Raw genomic sequence first — 15,431 nt, 5'->3', positions numbered from 1 at the left:
AAATATACACTGTATTGCTTTTTTTTTTTTTTTTTTAATTTTATCGCTTATTGTTGTCTACATTCATTATACACTCACTGGTCACTTTATTAGGTATACTTTGCTAGTCTTTGGCTGGACTTCCTGTTGCTTTTAGAATGCTTTAATTCTTCATTGATTAGATTCAGCAAGGTGCCAGAAGCATTTTGATTTTGGCACCTTGCTGATGGCATCATACAGTTGTTGTTGACTTTTTGGCTGATGTGAATCTCCTGTTTCTTACATGCCAAACGTTTGCAACAGAATTGGGATCAGGTGACTGTGGAGGCCATTTAAGTACCGTGAATTCATTGTTATGTTCAAGAAACCAGTTATAGATGATTTGGGCTTTGTGACATTGCATGTTATCCTACTGGAAGCAGCCATTGGAAGATGGGTACAGTGTGGTCATAAAGGCATAAACATGGTCAGCAATAATATTCAGGCAGACTGTGGCTTTTAAACAGTGGTAATTGGTACTAAGGAGCCCAAACTGCACCAAGAAAATATCCCACACAGCTTTACCAACCTGAATTGTTGATATAAGGCAGTATGGATCCATGCTTGTTGTTTGTGTTTGTTGTTCATGCTGTTTATGCCATCTTGACCCTACCATCCAAATATCATTGAAGTCCAGACTCATCATCCTCCATTGTCCAAATTTGGTAAGACTGTGTGAATTGTAGTAACAGTTTCCTGTTCTTAGCTGGCAGGAGTGACACTGTATATGATCTTTTGCTGCTGTAGTCTAGCTGCTTCAAGGTTCGACATTTTGTACGTTCAGACGTGATCTTCTGTGTACTTTGGTTGTAACAAGTGGTTCAGTTACTGTTGCCTTTCTATAAGCTTGAAATAATCAAGCCATTCTCCACTGACCTCTTAAATAAATGAGACATTTTACTCCAGAGAACTGCTGCTCAATGGATAATTTCTCCTATTTTGGACCATTATCTGTAAACCCTAGAGATGGTTGTGAGGGAAAAGACCAGCCCATCTGGCACTAGTAACCATGACACGTTCAAAATCTCAGAAATCACCTTTCTGATGCTCTTCCTGAATTTCAGAAGATTGTCTTAAGGATTTCTACATGCCTAAATGCACTGAGTTGCAGCCATGGGATTGGCTGATTAGATATTTGTTAATAAGCAGTTCAACAGGTGTACCTAACAAAGTGGCCTCTGAGTGTATATACATACAAGTTTTTTATTTGTACACAGTACATCTATGAGGATTACATTATCACAATGAATGAAATGCAATGCTTGATCACAGTGCTGTGTTGTCCTCTGTACATGTCTGTGTTACAAGTGATGTGATGTGTGTGTTATGTTTTAGAGCTTGGACACAGTACTGAGTCGTTATACACCATTATACCACCAGGTCAAGTATACAGGGTGGCAGTATCAGGAACCTTTTACTAACCCTCTCTCAGTACTTTTCCAGTCTGTATTTTGCAAATTGTGACGCTAACAGAATGCCTTGCCAGTGCGCTGGCAAACCTGTGGGATGGTGTAAATGGGTTCTCCCTGGGGTTCCTTTTGGGTTTTTTGGGTTTTAATGTCTGATGTGTGGTGATCATCCAGTACTTGCACTCTGTTTCCTGTTTAGCAAACACGCACCAGCATCACATATGGGTGAAAAGCAGTTTGGTCATGATTTTGTTTTTTGATTCATTGTAAAGCAGTTCAGTAAACTAATTCAGTGATTCCCAACCAGATATGCTTCAGTCCCAAGGTGCGCTATTGTAGACTGAACTAGTCTAGTCTTTTACTAAATAGCGTCAGACAGTCTTCAGAATATGTAATGCTATTTAATAGGCTAGAATAGTGTAAACAGCTAAAAGGAGTGGATAAATGGTCATAATACCACAAAGAAGTAGACAAATTGTTGAAATTACAGCTGAAAATAACGTTAGCGAGAGCTGAAATGCATGGCTAATAATTAAGCTGTCAACATAGTCAGCTAAAGGCAGCTAACAGATACACATTCAAGATGTCAGCTAAAAGGAGCTAGTATACCATTGAAATTATGGAAGTAACACTAGCAAATAAGTGCTTTAGCTATTTAAAGTGTTTAAGTAACTAATAGACAGTCAAAATAGTTAGCCAATGAGATCTGATAAAATAAAGTATTAGCTATTAGTTAAACCAATGATTTGCCTAAAATTACTGATAAAATTAGAGTGGTAATCATACGGTGAACTGTAGAAAAAAACATATGAAACTAGTATATTGCATAATATTATATAGGTTGTGCAAAGTAACCCCCTAAAGTGAAATCAGTAATTGAGATATGATTCCCTTGCCACATGACAAAAAGGTTGGGAACCACTTTTCTAAATAAACCAAATCAAATGTTTTGCATTGAATTACATTCAACTACTCATTTAACATAGCTAAATATCACAGTGACACCAATTTGATTTATTAATAGCAGACAACTTTTAAATACTAAGCTGAATGATGCTAATGTAAATTTTATTTGAACACAACAAATAATTTAATGGCAAAATATTAAAACCAAACAAAGAAATCAGCTTAGGTTGGGTGATAAACCCACTGTCTCTTCTCCCCACAGAGCAACAGACGGTGGTTCTTCTGCCCAGATCCTCTTCTGCCTCCAAGACATACTTGCCCATCCCAGTTGACCACCTAGAGGAGGAATACAGGCTCCGCTCAGCTGATGATGGCAAGCTGTTCAGGGAGGAGTACAATGTAAGCCGCCCCACTTCTATTTTTTTTTTTTTTTCCTGGAAGTTAGATTAGCGGTAGTTAACGGTAGTCACAAAGCAGTTTTGTGTGGTTTAAACAATCAGAGTGATGCTTACATCAGGCATGTGAGGCAGGGCTATTATGGTGCCTTCATGTGCATTTGTAGGTCTGTTGAAATATTGGTTCACTTTTTTCCTTTTTTAAACACACTGCAAGTGCCTCCCCACCTCTAATTCTATGCATGATTTACCAGTGAAATTTAGTTACTTACATTTTAAACCTTCACGCAGTGTTACTCAGTAACACTGTGTGAAATGATTTACAATGGTCAAACTTCGTCATATCTGTGTTGTGGCAACAAAACTATCACAAACTATCCAAAACTGGACTGAAAGGGTTTTCCCATAACTGTAATGTTCTCCATGTTCATATGTGAGCAAGAGTTCAAAACCATGACTTACATGTGTATTTTTGTTCAGGGAAAACTACGGGAGCTTTATTTATTGCACCTCCCATGACACATAACTGATCTGATACTGGTCTGATACATACACCCACACAGATGGAAAAAATACCCCTTCGTCTATATGTGTCTATGATTTAGAATTTGTGTCAAAATAAAGAGTATGATTCATGCTTTATGTTAACACATTGAAGTATGATTTCATTTAGATGGTTTATCAGTACAGACAGAGGAAGCTGAAGTTCTCAGCTTTTAATGGAGAACTGTTTATGGCAGGCAGCAGAGGAAGTGCCTACACTAAGGCTGAACAAAGCCTTGCATAGAGCAGAACACAATGCACTGGCCGTGAGCTGCTGACGAATCATTTTTCATTATGTGCGCGTATATTCAAAACTATCATTTTATTTTGCAGTCCTTGCCAGGGGGTAATCCCCAAGGGACATACGAAGAAGCAAACAAGGAAGAAAATAAGGAGAAGAACAGATACCCCAACATCCTTCCCTGTGAGTATACTTTCTGTTCAGTTTTCTGAGTCACACCTACAAGCTTCCTGTCCCATGTGTCACATGCCTCAAACACTCTTGTTTCCCTTGCTACAGTAGATTCTTCAGAAGAGTTTGTGTGTGCAGTTGCAATGAAGTGGTTTCATCACAAATCTTTTTTACTTGCGGTTTCTGCTGTATTTTCACAATGCATCACGGTTTAGGTTTTTTTAAACTGTTCTTCACCTTAAATAAATGGTTTGAATTCCATGGAAACATGTTCATTTGCTTTCAAGGCAAGAGCTACCACTTATTTTAATACAAACCTTCTAGTCACCCTATCACAAAGACTTGAAATATATACTTCCTATACTTTTACGGAGCCATGTTTCTATTTTTGGACTCTTCAGAATAATCTTCATCCTCATCTTGGCCTTGGTGTAGCTCCACCCCCCACCCAGCTGTATTATGATTGGCTGCACCTTGCAAACTGAAAGTTTGAACAGCAGGTTGGAGGGGCTGCTGTGCTGACACAGTCAGAGCTATGACCACGTTAAAGACAGATTAGTGATTGTTGGAAGCCAGATTTGTGAAATACAGGTTTTATAGAATTTATAATGAGACTAGGTTTGCCCAAGAGCCACAGATGAATAGTATAAAATATAAATAATTGCTTAATTTCAAGGGGAAGTGGTAAACAAATTTGTAAGAACAAAGGTGGTTACATTCTACGGTTCTTATGTCATAGCGTTTCATATAGTCCTTGCTGTGTTAGCTCTGCAGATCAGTAATCACAGTACGTCTCTGTGCTATCAACAAGCAGCTGCGTTGTCTCTGCAGAGCCAAAACATCCAATTCCATCAAAAACACTCAGGTCACTGTACTTCAACAGACTCCACTGAGAGAAAACTGTTTCAGGCCTTCTTAAATGGAGACCAAATACCAAAATGATGACATTGGGAATCACTTGAACATACACTGAGTGCAGCATTTTCAGCTTTCTCCGGGTTTAAGGGAATACGGGTCTGCTGTAAATATATACAAATAGTGTAAACAAATGACAGTAAACCAGAAGAGCCTTAAAAAAGTTACTGCTTGTTTAAAGGCTTAATGCCAAATTAGTCAGGCAGTCTGCTGATTGTGGCTTCAGACTGCACAGACATGCTTTAATCTTCTCATCCAGCCATCTCCAAGAAAGCAAAAGTATATTTCTCAATATATATATTTTATAATCATTTTTAATAATGTAGTAATGATACACATTGTAAACTGATTTAAAAGTTACATTTTTGCTAAATTTGTGGTACTTTTCATTGCAGATGATCATTCTAGAGTGGTGTTAACAGAGCTGGAGGGAAATCCCTGTTCAGACTATGTGAATGCCTCTTACATTGATGTGAGTCCTTTTTTGTGCCAAAATAGTGAATTTGAGCTTGAACTCTTGAGCATTTAAATACTTGTCTGATCTTTACCATTTCAGGTGAAAAACAGTGAAGATTATTAATCCTATATTTATTTTTGATTTTTAAAAAAATAGGGTTTCACGGAAAAGAACAAATTCATAGGCGCACAAGGTAAGCTATAGGGCATTTAGAAACATGACATAATTATCTCTCTATATATTTTTAGTTTTAAATTGTGGTTTAATTAAATTTTTTTTGGGGGGGGGGGGGATCTGTTAGGTCCAAAAGAAGACACCGTAGCAGATTTCTGGCGGATGATTTGGGAGCAGAAAGTATCAACCGTTGTTATGTTGACAAATCTGAAAGAAAGAAAAGAAGTAAGTGATTTTAAACGTTGTTCATAACGGGAGTGCTTCAGTTGTCATGTGGTCTCTACAGCTATAACTACAGTGTTTGCTTCTTCCACCAACTCTCGTCTCTAACAGCATTTTGGACAAGGGAAGTGAAAAGTAAAGTTTCCCTTAAGCACATTTAAATATAGATTTCATTGGTTGTGGTCAAAGGTGGTGTCAGATGATGTTATCTTGTCTGACGCCTGTTTCTCTGCTACATGTTAAGGGAAAAAGTATTTTCCCTGTTCCTGATTTCCTGATTTCTTTTTTACTTTCTTATTGTTGCACTTACATGTTTTGTATCAAAAAATTTCCATATTAAACAAAAATAACCGGATTAAATACAAAATGTAGTTTTGAATTTATTAAGGAAAAAAAAAGCTATCCAAACCTACCTGGCTCTATGTGAGAAATGGTTGACTGTTGATCTACTTAGAAAATGCTGCAATGTTTTTATACAATATGTAACTGTACACAAACTTTACAAAACGTTTGCACTGGATAGTGTCTTTCTTATATCTTCCCTCATCTTGAACACTGACCTTAACTGAAGCAAGTGAGGCCTGCAGTTCTTTAAATGTTGCTCGGGATATTTTTATGACATCTTCGATGAGTCTGCGATGTGCACTCGGAGTACTTTTGGTAGGCCACCCACTTCTGGGAAGGTTCATGACTGTTACAAGTTTTCTCCACTTGTGAATAATGGTTCACTGGAGTCACAAAGCCTTAGAAATGGCTTTGTAACCTTTTCCAGACTGATATATGCTTCTTTAGATCGTAGCATGATGCTCTCAGCGTACCACATTTTATTAAACAGGTTCTATTTAAGGTATTTCTTGATTCAATTACTTTTTCACACGTGGTGAGGTACGTTTTTATAGCTTTTTTCCTTAATAAATGGAATGAGGTTTTAATCATTATTTTAACAACTGCATTTTGTATTTACTTGGATTATTGTTGTCTAACATTAAAGATTTTTTTGATCTGAAGTAGGGTAAATATGCAAAACACTAAAATCAGGAAGCGGGTAAATACTTTTTCACAGCACAGTACTTGAAGTGTTTTTACTGTGAGCAAAGGCGACTTTATTAACAAAGGATCGATAAAAATAGGGAAGTATTAAAAAGGGTGTTAATGTGTTCAAATCAGCTGTCATATAACGTGTGAGATAAAGTCGTCCAAGGTAGTATCATAATCAAGTAAAAATAGATATGGAGTGGTTTCACCGCTCTCATATACTAACTGCTTGCTTACAGACGGAAGTCATGCAAGTTACCCGTTTGTCTTAATAAAGGAAACTTTTTTTAGATGTGTCACAGACAGTTGCTTTGATCATTTATTCATTACAGCACAGCGTCTCCGTGGTTATAGAAAGAGGGTCCTGGGTTTGAACCAGGTTTCTCTGGGAGATTTGGTTTTCTCCTGCCATCAAAAACATGCTAATCGTGTTAATTTCCATCACTGCACCACTTACAAAGACACAGCTTTATATTTAAGATGGCAAAAGCCAGAGAATCAGTTTTGCTATGTAGATCAGTAAAAATGAATACTAATATTAATGGATATCATCTCTCTGCAGGACAAATGTTACCAGTACTGGCCAGACCAGGGTTGTTGGACTTACGGAAATGTGAGGGTAGCGGTCGATGACTTCACAGTCCTGGTGGATTACACCATACGCAAGTTCTGTGTGCAATATGTAAGTTTTGACCATTGACTCTGTTATTATTGCACATAGTATGCATACATTATAAATTGTGGTTATTTTTTTCTGATAGCAAATATATCCAGAACTATGGATAAAATCAATTGCCACCATGACGCTGGTTAGCGTTAACAGCTTCCTGTCTAGTCTTTAAACTCAATACATAACACTCAATAGTAGCACTTGTCAGCAACACTTGGCTAGAATTAAACAAAGTTTCACCACTCATAATAAACCAGAATCCATCCATTATCACGGCAATATATTGTATTTATCACCACCCATCCAGATTTACCAATCCCATAAAACAACCAATCTTTTGCTAAGTGGTACTGGGAACTGAAATCTCACGAACAGTTTTCTTAACACTTTCACAAAAACCTTGCACTTTGTCATGCAACCACAGAACATAAATGAAATTCCCCTTTTGAGACTTACATCTCTAACAGATTGGAGTAGCAAATGAAACTGGAAAAGATTTGTACTTACTTTTTGTGATATTGTTTTGATATACTTAATAACTACTCTTAACCATTTAATGTCATGTTAATGTAGTTTTCCCAAGTATTCTTAGGGGTAACATGGTTCTGTTACCCATATGCTGAAATAACATAGTAATACACTAAAGCCTTATGACGCTTCCCATAACTTAGTAGAACTCTATCCAGACATTCTACTTATTTTGGAGCCACTGTAACAGATCCAAAGATCCCCAACAGAAAATGATAAAGCTGCAAGTATATGAAAAACTAAAATTACTCTAGACTGCTGCAAGGATTTCAGTGCACCATTATAATATATAAATCCCCCCAAACTCTAATACTCTTATTAAGCCATTCCTTCCAGTAGTAGGGGTGGATTTACCTACATATAATTTTGGGCTCTACTAAATACTAGATGATACATTAAATATGAAGTCAAACAGTCGGACCACTTTGACCCAAATTCGTCTTAGAGGAACAATTATTGGGTTTGTTTTTGCTTCCCTAGCTGGTTTGGGAGTAAGACAGAGTTGATAATGATCTTCAACAGAATGCTCAACCAACAAGAGATAATGGCTTTTCCCCCCTCTTGTGTCTATTTAGCAGGCCAGTGACGCCGCTAAGACTCCCCGCCTGGTCACCCAGCTCCATTTCACCAGCTGGCCTGACTTTGGAGTTCCTTTCTCCCCAATTGGAATGCTCAAATTTCTCAAAAAGGTCAAGTCAGTAAATCCAGACTTCGCTGGGCCCATTGTGGTCCACTGCAGGTATGCGAGAGCTGAGCTAATGTAGCCTAATGTTCAGTATTTTACTGTTTACTCCTAATGGTTTTAATTATCCAATTTGTTTCTGTGGAGATCAGTGTATTATGCTTAAACATCCCCTTTGTATGTGTGTGGGCAAGCAATCTCTCTGCTAAAGATGGAAACATTTGGAGTGACTATTGCAATACATGTGTTTACAAGCACAGATGTTGCTTTGTTCCCTCCTGATGTCTGTTAACGTGCTAGTGTCAGCTGAGGATTATGGTTCACTCAGCTCAGTGTGTCATTTGTTTTCCATCTCCAGTGCTGGTGTTGGGAGGACGGGAACCTTCATTGTAATAGATGCCATGATTGACATGATGCACGCAGAGCAGAAAATTGACGTATTTGGGTTTGTCTCCAAGATACGAGAGCAGCGCTCGCAACTCATCCAGACAGATGTGAGTTGGGGAAGGATTATGTTAGCCACATGACGTAACGCTAACACCTGGCATGTGTGTGGGACATGTGAATTATCCTTTACAGTAAATCATCTGCAACTAGGCCCATGCATAGTGTGTGTTATTCATCTGTGTGTATTTTCACTCCAGATGCAGTACTCATTCATCTATCAGGCCTTGCTTGAATACTACCTCTATGGAGACACAGAACTGGATGTTTCTTCTCTGGAAGGTCATCTGCAGAAACTGCACAACACCTTTAATGATGGTGATCGGATTGGCCTGGAGGAAGAGTTTAAGGTAGAACCTCTTTTTACATTCAGACCCATAAAGGATCCCATCTAACAAACGCTCACACAATATTACAGACTAAACTTAGAAATCTCTAAAGAAAACCTAACAAAAATGCAGTTGTTTCTTTATTAGTCATTTTAACTTATTAAGCTTTTTATTTGTCAGTTATTGAAACACTTTTCATAAATGTTATGAAGCATGTGAAGGTTCTGGAAACTATGAACCTGCCCACGCAGGCACTAAAAATATACACTAATAATCAATGCAAAAGAAATTCTAGCTTTTTCAATCCCCTTCAGTCATATCACTTCTAAGAACATATAGTGCAGTCAAAAGGTACTTAGCTTCTTCCCCAGTTCTTTCTTTTTTTTTTTTTTTTTTGCATATTTGTCACATGTTTCATATCAAACAGATCAAGCAAATTTTGATGATCTGAAACCACTCTTCTTCAAAATCAGCAAAGAAGACCAACTCATTGCAAATGATCACAAATGGTCAAAGTCCGTTATTAGGTTTAGACAAGACACGTACACATAGATAGCTGGTTTACTCTTAATAAATGAAATCATGATGTAAAACTGCCTTTTTATTTCCTTTGGTTATCTTTGTCTAAACGTATCTGAAATATGTGAAAGAAAAAAAAACAAAAATCAGCACACCACTGCACATATAAACCTGACTTGCATACATTCCTCTATTGCTGCATGAGAATTCAATTGTGCTACAGAATGGTCATTATGATTTATCATCAATACTGCAGCTTAGTTTATTTCCCCTGTTTTGATTCCTAAACCAAAGGACGGTGAATATTTTATAAAGTTGTAACATTTAGATTTTCCTTGTTTAGAAACTGACTAACATGCGCATAATGAAAGAGAACATGAGAACAGGAAACCTCCCAGCCAACATGAAGAAGAACAGAGTTCTGCAAATTATTCCCTGTAAGTAAGATGAAATCCATATAAATAACCAACTTATGTCAAATTTTGAGCTGCAGATTACATTGCCTGCAGCTGCCTTTAGAATGTTTTTCTAATTCTGTCCCTTGCAATACTTACAATACCATACTACTAATGTAAACATGTTTTTGAGTTTAATCTGCGTGTTCATGATGTACTGTTTCCATTTCAGATGACTTCAACAGAGTAATTCTTTCCATGAGAAGAGGTCAAGAGTACACAGACTATGTCAATGCGTCTTTTATAGATGTGAGCATATTGTATTTCCTAATTTGTTCTTTCTGAGGTTTTAAGGTATTTGTGTTAACACAAATAATTGTACCGATGAAGCTTTATATTATACTGATAAAGTCCTTTATATTTTGATTTGACTCAGGGCTACAGACACAAGGACTACTACATTGCCACACAGGGCCCTCTGCAGCACACAGTGGAGGATTTTTGGAGAATGGTGTGGGAGTGGAAATGTCACTCCATAGTCATGCTCACTGAGCTCCAGGAGAGGGAGCAGGTAAGCTGCAGTAACTAATCGCTGCAAGCCAGCTATGATTGATGGCTTTAATAAACACAATAAATACACACAACATAAAACGTCCCAGTTCTGATTTCCTGCCTTTGTCACGAAACTGTACATTTATTTAAGTTCATATTTATGAAGTATTTAACTTGTTAAACTACAGTTTCTTTTATTCATCGCTGTGAGTAAACAAATGTTCATCTGTTTTGCAGGACAAATGTTGCCAGTACTGGCCGACAGAGGACTCAGTCTCCTATGGAGACTACACAGTAGAGCTAAAGGGAGACACCCTGTGTGAAACCTTTAGCCTACGAGACTTGGTACTCACCTTTGTTCCGGTAAGCAAATTAAACCTGTCCTATCAATACAGGCAAATGTAACACGCCTGCTCTGCATCTTTATCAGTTATCGTGAAATAAAGGCTTTTATTGATCCTTCATGCAACTCCTTTATATAAAATAATTGGTTTTTAGAATATGAAAATTGAACAAGTGTCGCAACACAACATAAAATAACTCCATTACAACTTCTGAATTCTTACCCAATAATAATGGATTGGATTTATACAACGCTTTTCAAGGCACCCAAAGCACTTTACAATGCCACTATTCATTCACTCTCACATTCACACACTGGTGGAGGCAAGCTACGGTTGTAGCCACAGCTGCCCTGGGGTAGACTGACAGAGGCGAGGCTGCCATATCGCGCCATCGGCCCTTTGGCCAACACCAGTAGGCGGTAGGGTAAAGTGTCTTGCCCAAGGACACAACGACCAGGACAAAGAGCCCGGGGATCGAACCGGCGACCTTCCGGTTACAGATGCGCTTCCCAACCCCCTGAGCCACGGGGCGACTGTGGCTCAGGGGTATCAAATAAATAAGGATAAGGATATAAAATTAAAAAATAAATAATTAAAAGCATCTTGCCATTAGCACGTCTTAAAATTAGGCAAATAGGACCTCAGATGAACACTACCACGTTATTTACACCACGTCATTTAAAGAAAACTAAGCCAAACTGTAGAAACAGTCGGTAAAATAACTAAGAATCATTTTCAGAATGGTTCTTAGTCATCAATCATACACTTTCTGTATGATTTTTTTTTAAGCCAATCACTTTTAGAATATCTGCTGTGCATGAGCTAATGTGGCTCCAGCTTTAGCTTTTGGGCAGATGTCCTCATGTTATGAATTTGCTGGGAGATCCACTGGTGGGAAGATTGGTGGCTGTGTTGAATGTTGTGATCTAAAGTTTGACAGAGAGATACCGATAATGATTTGGTGATTTTCTTTCTTTTTTCTTCTTCTTTTTTTTAAGAAAGTCAATATATCTGAAGATAATTTTTTACCTTTTACAGACGTGAAACAAATAGATTTGTTTCATTCATTGGTCCTTACTAAGACGATATAGTGATGCAGTTTAAAAATACTACCGTTTTATTGACACAACGTTATGAATTACAGAGAATATGTGTGTACCCTCTGGTGGACAAACTATGTATTGTCTCGTTTCATTTATCGAGTGTTTTAAATGCTAAAACCAATAACAGCAGCAATCTCTCTCACTGTAGTTTAGTGTTTGTAAATGAACTTATAGCCCTTCCCAGCAGCAGCTGCTTACCTAAGATCCCTGCTGATGTTTTGTCATGTATGCTTGTATTTACCCGATTTTCAAACCTCTTACGGACAAGGTTTTTTTTTTCTATTATGTCCTGATACATAAAACCTTACAACTGAATAAAGGTGTACTATATATTTTTTAAATTGCTGTATTGCAATGATTTTCAAATCATTTAAACTACAGATGTGAGTGAAAATGGTATAAAGATATCAACAAGTGAAATGACAGATTAGTTGCTTAGTAGAGTGTTAGTTAAAAGATGAGTAGGATTTTTTTTAGAAAGTTGAAAGTATTTTTATCTTTGTAAAGCTAGACAGGCTCTAATACAATTGGCTAACAGCAACAAATCTCTAAGTGAGTATATCGAGCTCTCTGGGCTGCCAGAGGGAAAAATAAGGATAGGAAGTGTTTAGGGTTATCAAGCGGGAGCCTCCCATCTCATATATTTTATTTAATTCGACCCGCCTCACCTCCCAGAGGCTTTGTAGTACATTCCTGCCTCCCTGGGCCTCACCCATATGTCCACCACTCGTCTGCTGCACGTTTCACCTGTACTGACGTCACACTTGCCATTACGCTTTCATATGCTGCTAATAAATCATATTTGAACGATATTATGATCTCTCAACCGCCTGTGGGTTTCCTCTCAAAGGAGAAGCAGACAAGGATGATCAGGCACTTCCACTTCCACGGCTGGCCAGAGATCGGAATCCCGGCCGAGGGGAAAGGCATGATCGACATTATCGCCGCAGTGCAGAAACAGCAGCAGCAGTCTGGGAACCACCCCATTGTTGTACACTGCAGGTACAACACATAGAACTCTATTCATATAAATATTATATACACTTACCTTGTCACATTTGTTGTCTTCTTTTTTATCTGACAATATAAAATATAGAAGGATTTTTGCATTGCAAACACTGTTCGTGCTTTGTGTGTCCTGCAGTGCTGGTGCAGGGCGAACAGGTACGTTCATTGCACTGAGCAATATCTTGGAGCGAGTCAAGGCAGAAGGCCTGCTGGACGTGTTTCAAACTGTGAAGAGTTTACGCATGCAGAGGCCTCACATGGTCCAAACAGTGGTGAGTGGTTCCCAAGTATTTAAAAGCACTAGAAAAATGTCTCGCTTTAGCTCGAGTGTCGCTGATTTTGTAGGCAATTATGTGTCCATCTTTAACCATCTTTTTTGTTTTCTTTCCGTCCCACAGGAACAATATGACTTCTGCTACAGGGTGGTACAAGACTTTGTTGACATTTTCTCAGACTATGCCAATTTTAAATGATGAGATTTGCCTTAAACACGGTTTTTAAATGTTGTTTTCTAAAGCCAGTTTGTCAGTTTTATGCGTTTCCTTAACTTGGTTAAAATAATCTACTATTTTGCTATGCACTTGTCCTACCATTAACTCCAGCTCCTTTCTCGCTGTAATATATGGTATGTCAGTCGATGAGAATTGTAAATGAAAAAGCTAGATTAATAATGTATATTTCACAACATGTATGATCATTTCTTCATCATGAAGTGTTGTTTCAGAGTCCGATTTTAGTTTTGTTGTATAATATTGTACTTTAAATGTTTGTGTTATTTTGGATTGACCACATAATATTTTTAAAAGCTGTAGTTATTGTAAATGTATTTATGTATTGACAATGACATTCCTTTCTTTTATTTGGAGAAGATGGCAGGAATGTTAATATTTGTTTTATGTTGTAGTTAATTGTACACATACATTCTTTCATTTTGATGACTTCTGAGATTAGAGGTGATACTGAAACTGTTTTTCATTCTCCTCGAGCTACATGGCCATCACGATTGTGATGCTTTTTCCAATGGAAACGGTGTCTGAAAATGAATGAATGAATCACATCAACCATAATGCAGAGGGCATAAAGTTACGCACCAAAGGCTGAGGTGACGATACATAGGTTTTAGTTTGTTTTTTTAAAATATGGACTGAGGCAGAAGTTCAACAGACGTAGCAGAATCGCAAAAGATTCTTAAACTTTAACGTTTTGTACCTCAAAAGGTCGTGTAACTGCAGTGAACATGGATGTAACATAACTAGAGTCTGCCTTTTGTCTGTAGACAGCAAAAAGCATTTTGCTAAAGTGGCTGCACATTAACAAGCACACAACTAAGCCTTTTACCAAGAACCTGTAATACTGAAGAGCATGTTTACTGCTTTATTTGTATTTTAGACTAGAGTTTTACACAAATTAGTGCCATATGTACTTTTTAAAGACAGGAAGTGTGGTCTCCAAATGTAGTAATTGCAGTATAATTTTACGATGCACAGTCACTATACAGGGAAGTAATAGAAGTTCATCATTAATCCTCAGTCCTGTAATGGCAAAAACCACAATATACCAATGTGGTGCTTCAGTGCCTGTCTAATGCCAGAGAAACAAAAACAGCCCATTATATCTACGTCTACTTCTTTGACATCTTTTAGATTCCATTGGTTTGTTTTGGCACAGTGGTAAAAATGAGGAAGCAGAATGTTTTAAATAAAAACTGTAAGTATCTGAATGTTTGAGCTTTTCTGTGCATTTTTCTGAGGTAAATCCATCTGGTACTCCATTAGCAATTTTGTTGATGCTGTATGTAAATATAGGCTAACATGACAAAGTGCTAACATTGTGAAATTCGCTGAACAGCAAGAACCTGTCAAGTGATTGGTCATATTTTCGTGCGCTAAATGTATATGTCTGTGGGAGATGTGAGGTTAAGCACAAGAAACAACCCAAGTCTATTTTTCCCATGGCTCCTTTTCTGTCCGTGCACCCTTTTTGAGAAACTCGAGGAGAGGCTGTTTAACGTACAGCTCTGCCTTTGCCTATCCCTTTTTTGACTCTCAGTGTCTTTGAAATGCAAATTGCAATATTAAAATCTTCTGAAAATGCTGCGGGTGTCTCAAAAAAATGTCTTCAATATGCAACAGCTTTTATGTTTCATTTCAAATTTAGGTGAGATACACAGGAGACAGCTTAAGCTGCCAGTTTGGTTTGTTTGTTTTGCTTTTGAATCAGTGACAGCGGGGTGTTCTTAATGCGATATTTGTGTGGAGAAAATGCTGCATTCACTCTACATAACAGAGTTGCACTTTAACTGTAAATTAGTACTATAACTTTCATATCAACTATTTGCCATGGTTTTTACACATAATTATATGTTGTATCT

The 15,431-nt window shown here is 37.6% G+C and overlaps 1 protein-coding gene across 6 annotated transcripts in view; it reads left to right on the top strand.

Annotated features, from left to right (window-relative positions):
* ptprea (protein tyrosine phosphatase receptor type Ea) overlaps positions 1–15,154 on the top strand; it is a 63,786-nt gene extending 48,632 nt beyond the window's left edge. For 4 of the 6 annotated variants that reach the window (XM_082544984.1, XM_082544986.1, XM_082544985.1 and 1 more), the window contains 17 exons: positions 1,354–1,398; positions 2,596–2,732; positions 3,605–3,695; positions 4,994–5,070; positions 5,212–5,248; positions 5,357–5,454; positions 7,049–7,168; positions 8,260–8,423; positions 8,725–8,860; positions 9,011–9,160; positions 10,002–10,095; positions 10,286–10,362; positions 10,490–10,624; positions 10,843–10,968; positions 12,903–13,054; positions 13,197–13,332; positions 13,459–15,154. In XM_082544984.1, coding sequence (XP_082401110.1) covers positions 1,354–1,398; positions 2,596–2,732; positions 3,605–3,695; positions 4,994–5,070; positions 5,212–5,248; positions 5,357–5,454; positions 7,049–7,168; positions 8,260–8,423; positions 8,725–8,860; positions 9,011–9,160; positions 10,002–10,095; positions 10,286–10,362; positions 10,490–10,624; positions 10,843–10,968; positions 12,903–13,054; positions 13,197–13,332; positions 13,459–13,533 — 1,850 coding nt within the window. In that variant the 3' untranslated portion in view covers positions 13,534–15,154. The remainder of the gene's footprint in view (positions 1–1,353; positions 1,399–2,595; positions 2,733–3,604; positions 3,696–4,993; positions 5,071–5,211; positions 5,249–5,356; positions 5,455–7,048; positions 7,169–8,259; positions 8,424–8,724; positions 8,861–9,010; positions 9,161–10,001; positions 10,096–10,285; positions 10,363–10,489; positions 10,625–10,842; positions 10,969–12,902; positions 13,055–13,196; positions 13,333–13,458) is intronic. The other 2 variants (XM_082544987.1, XM_082544989.1) reach the window with 1 other exon arrangement.
* Positions 15,155–15,431: the final 277 nt, after the last annotated feature.

The sequence above is a fragment of the Aulonocara stuartgranti genome (genome assembly GCF_965226115.1).
Source record: "Aulonocara stuartgranti genome assembly, chromosome: 8".
In the NCBI taxonomy this organism is placed as follows: Eukaryota; Metazoa; Chordata; class Actinopteri; order Cichliformes; family Cichlidae; genus Aulonocara; species Aulonocara stuartgranti.
The sequence above is the reverse complement of the archived record's forward strand: the minus strand, read 5'-3'. Positions and strand labels throughout refer to the sequence as shown.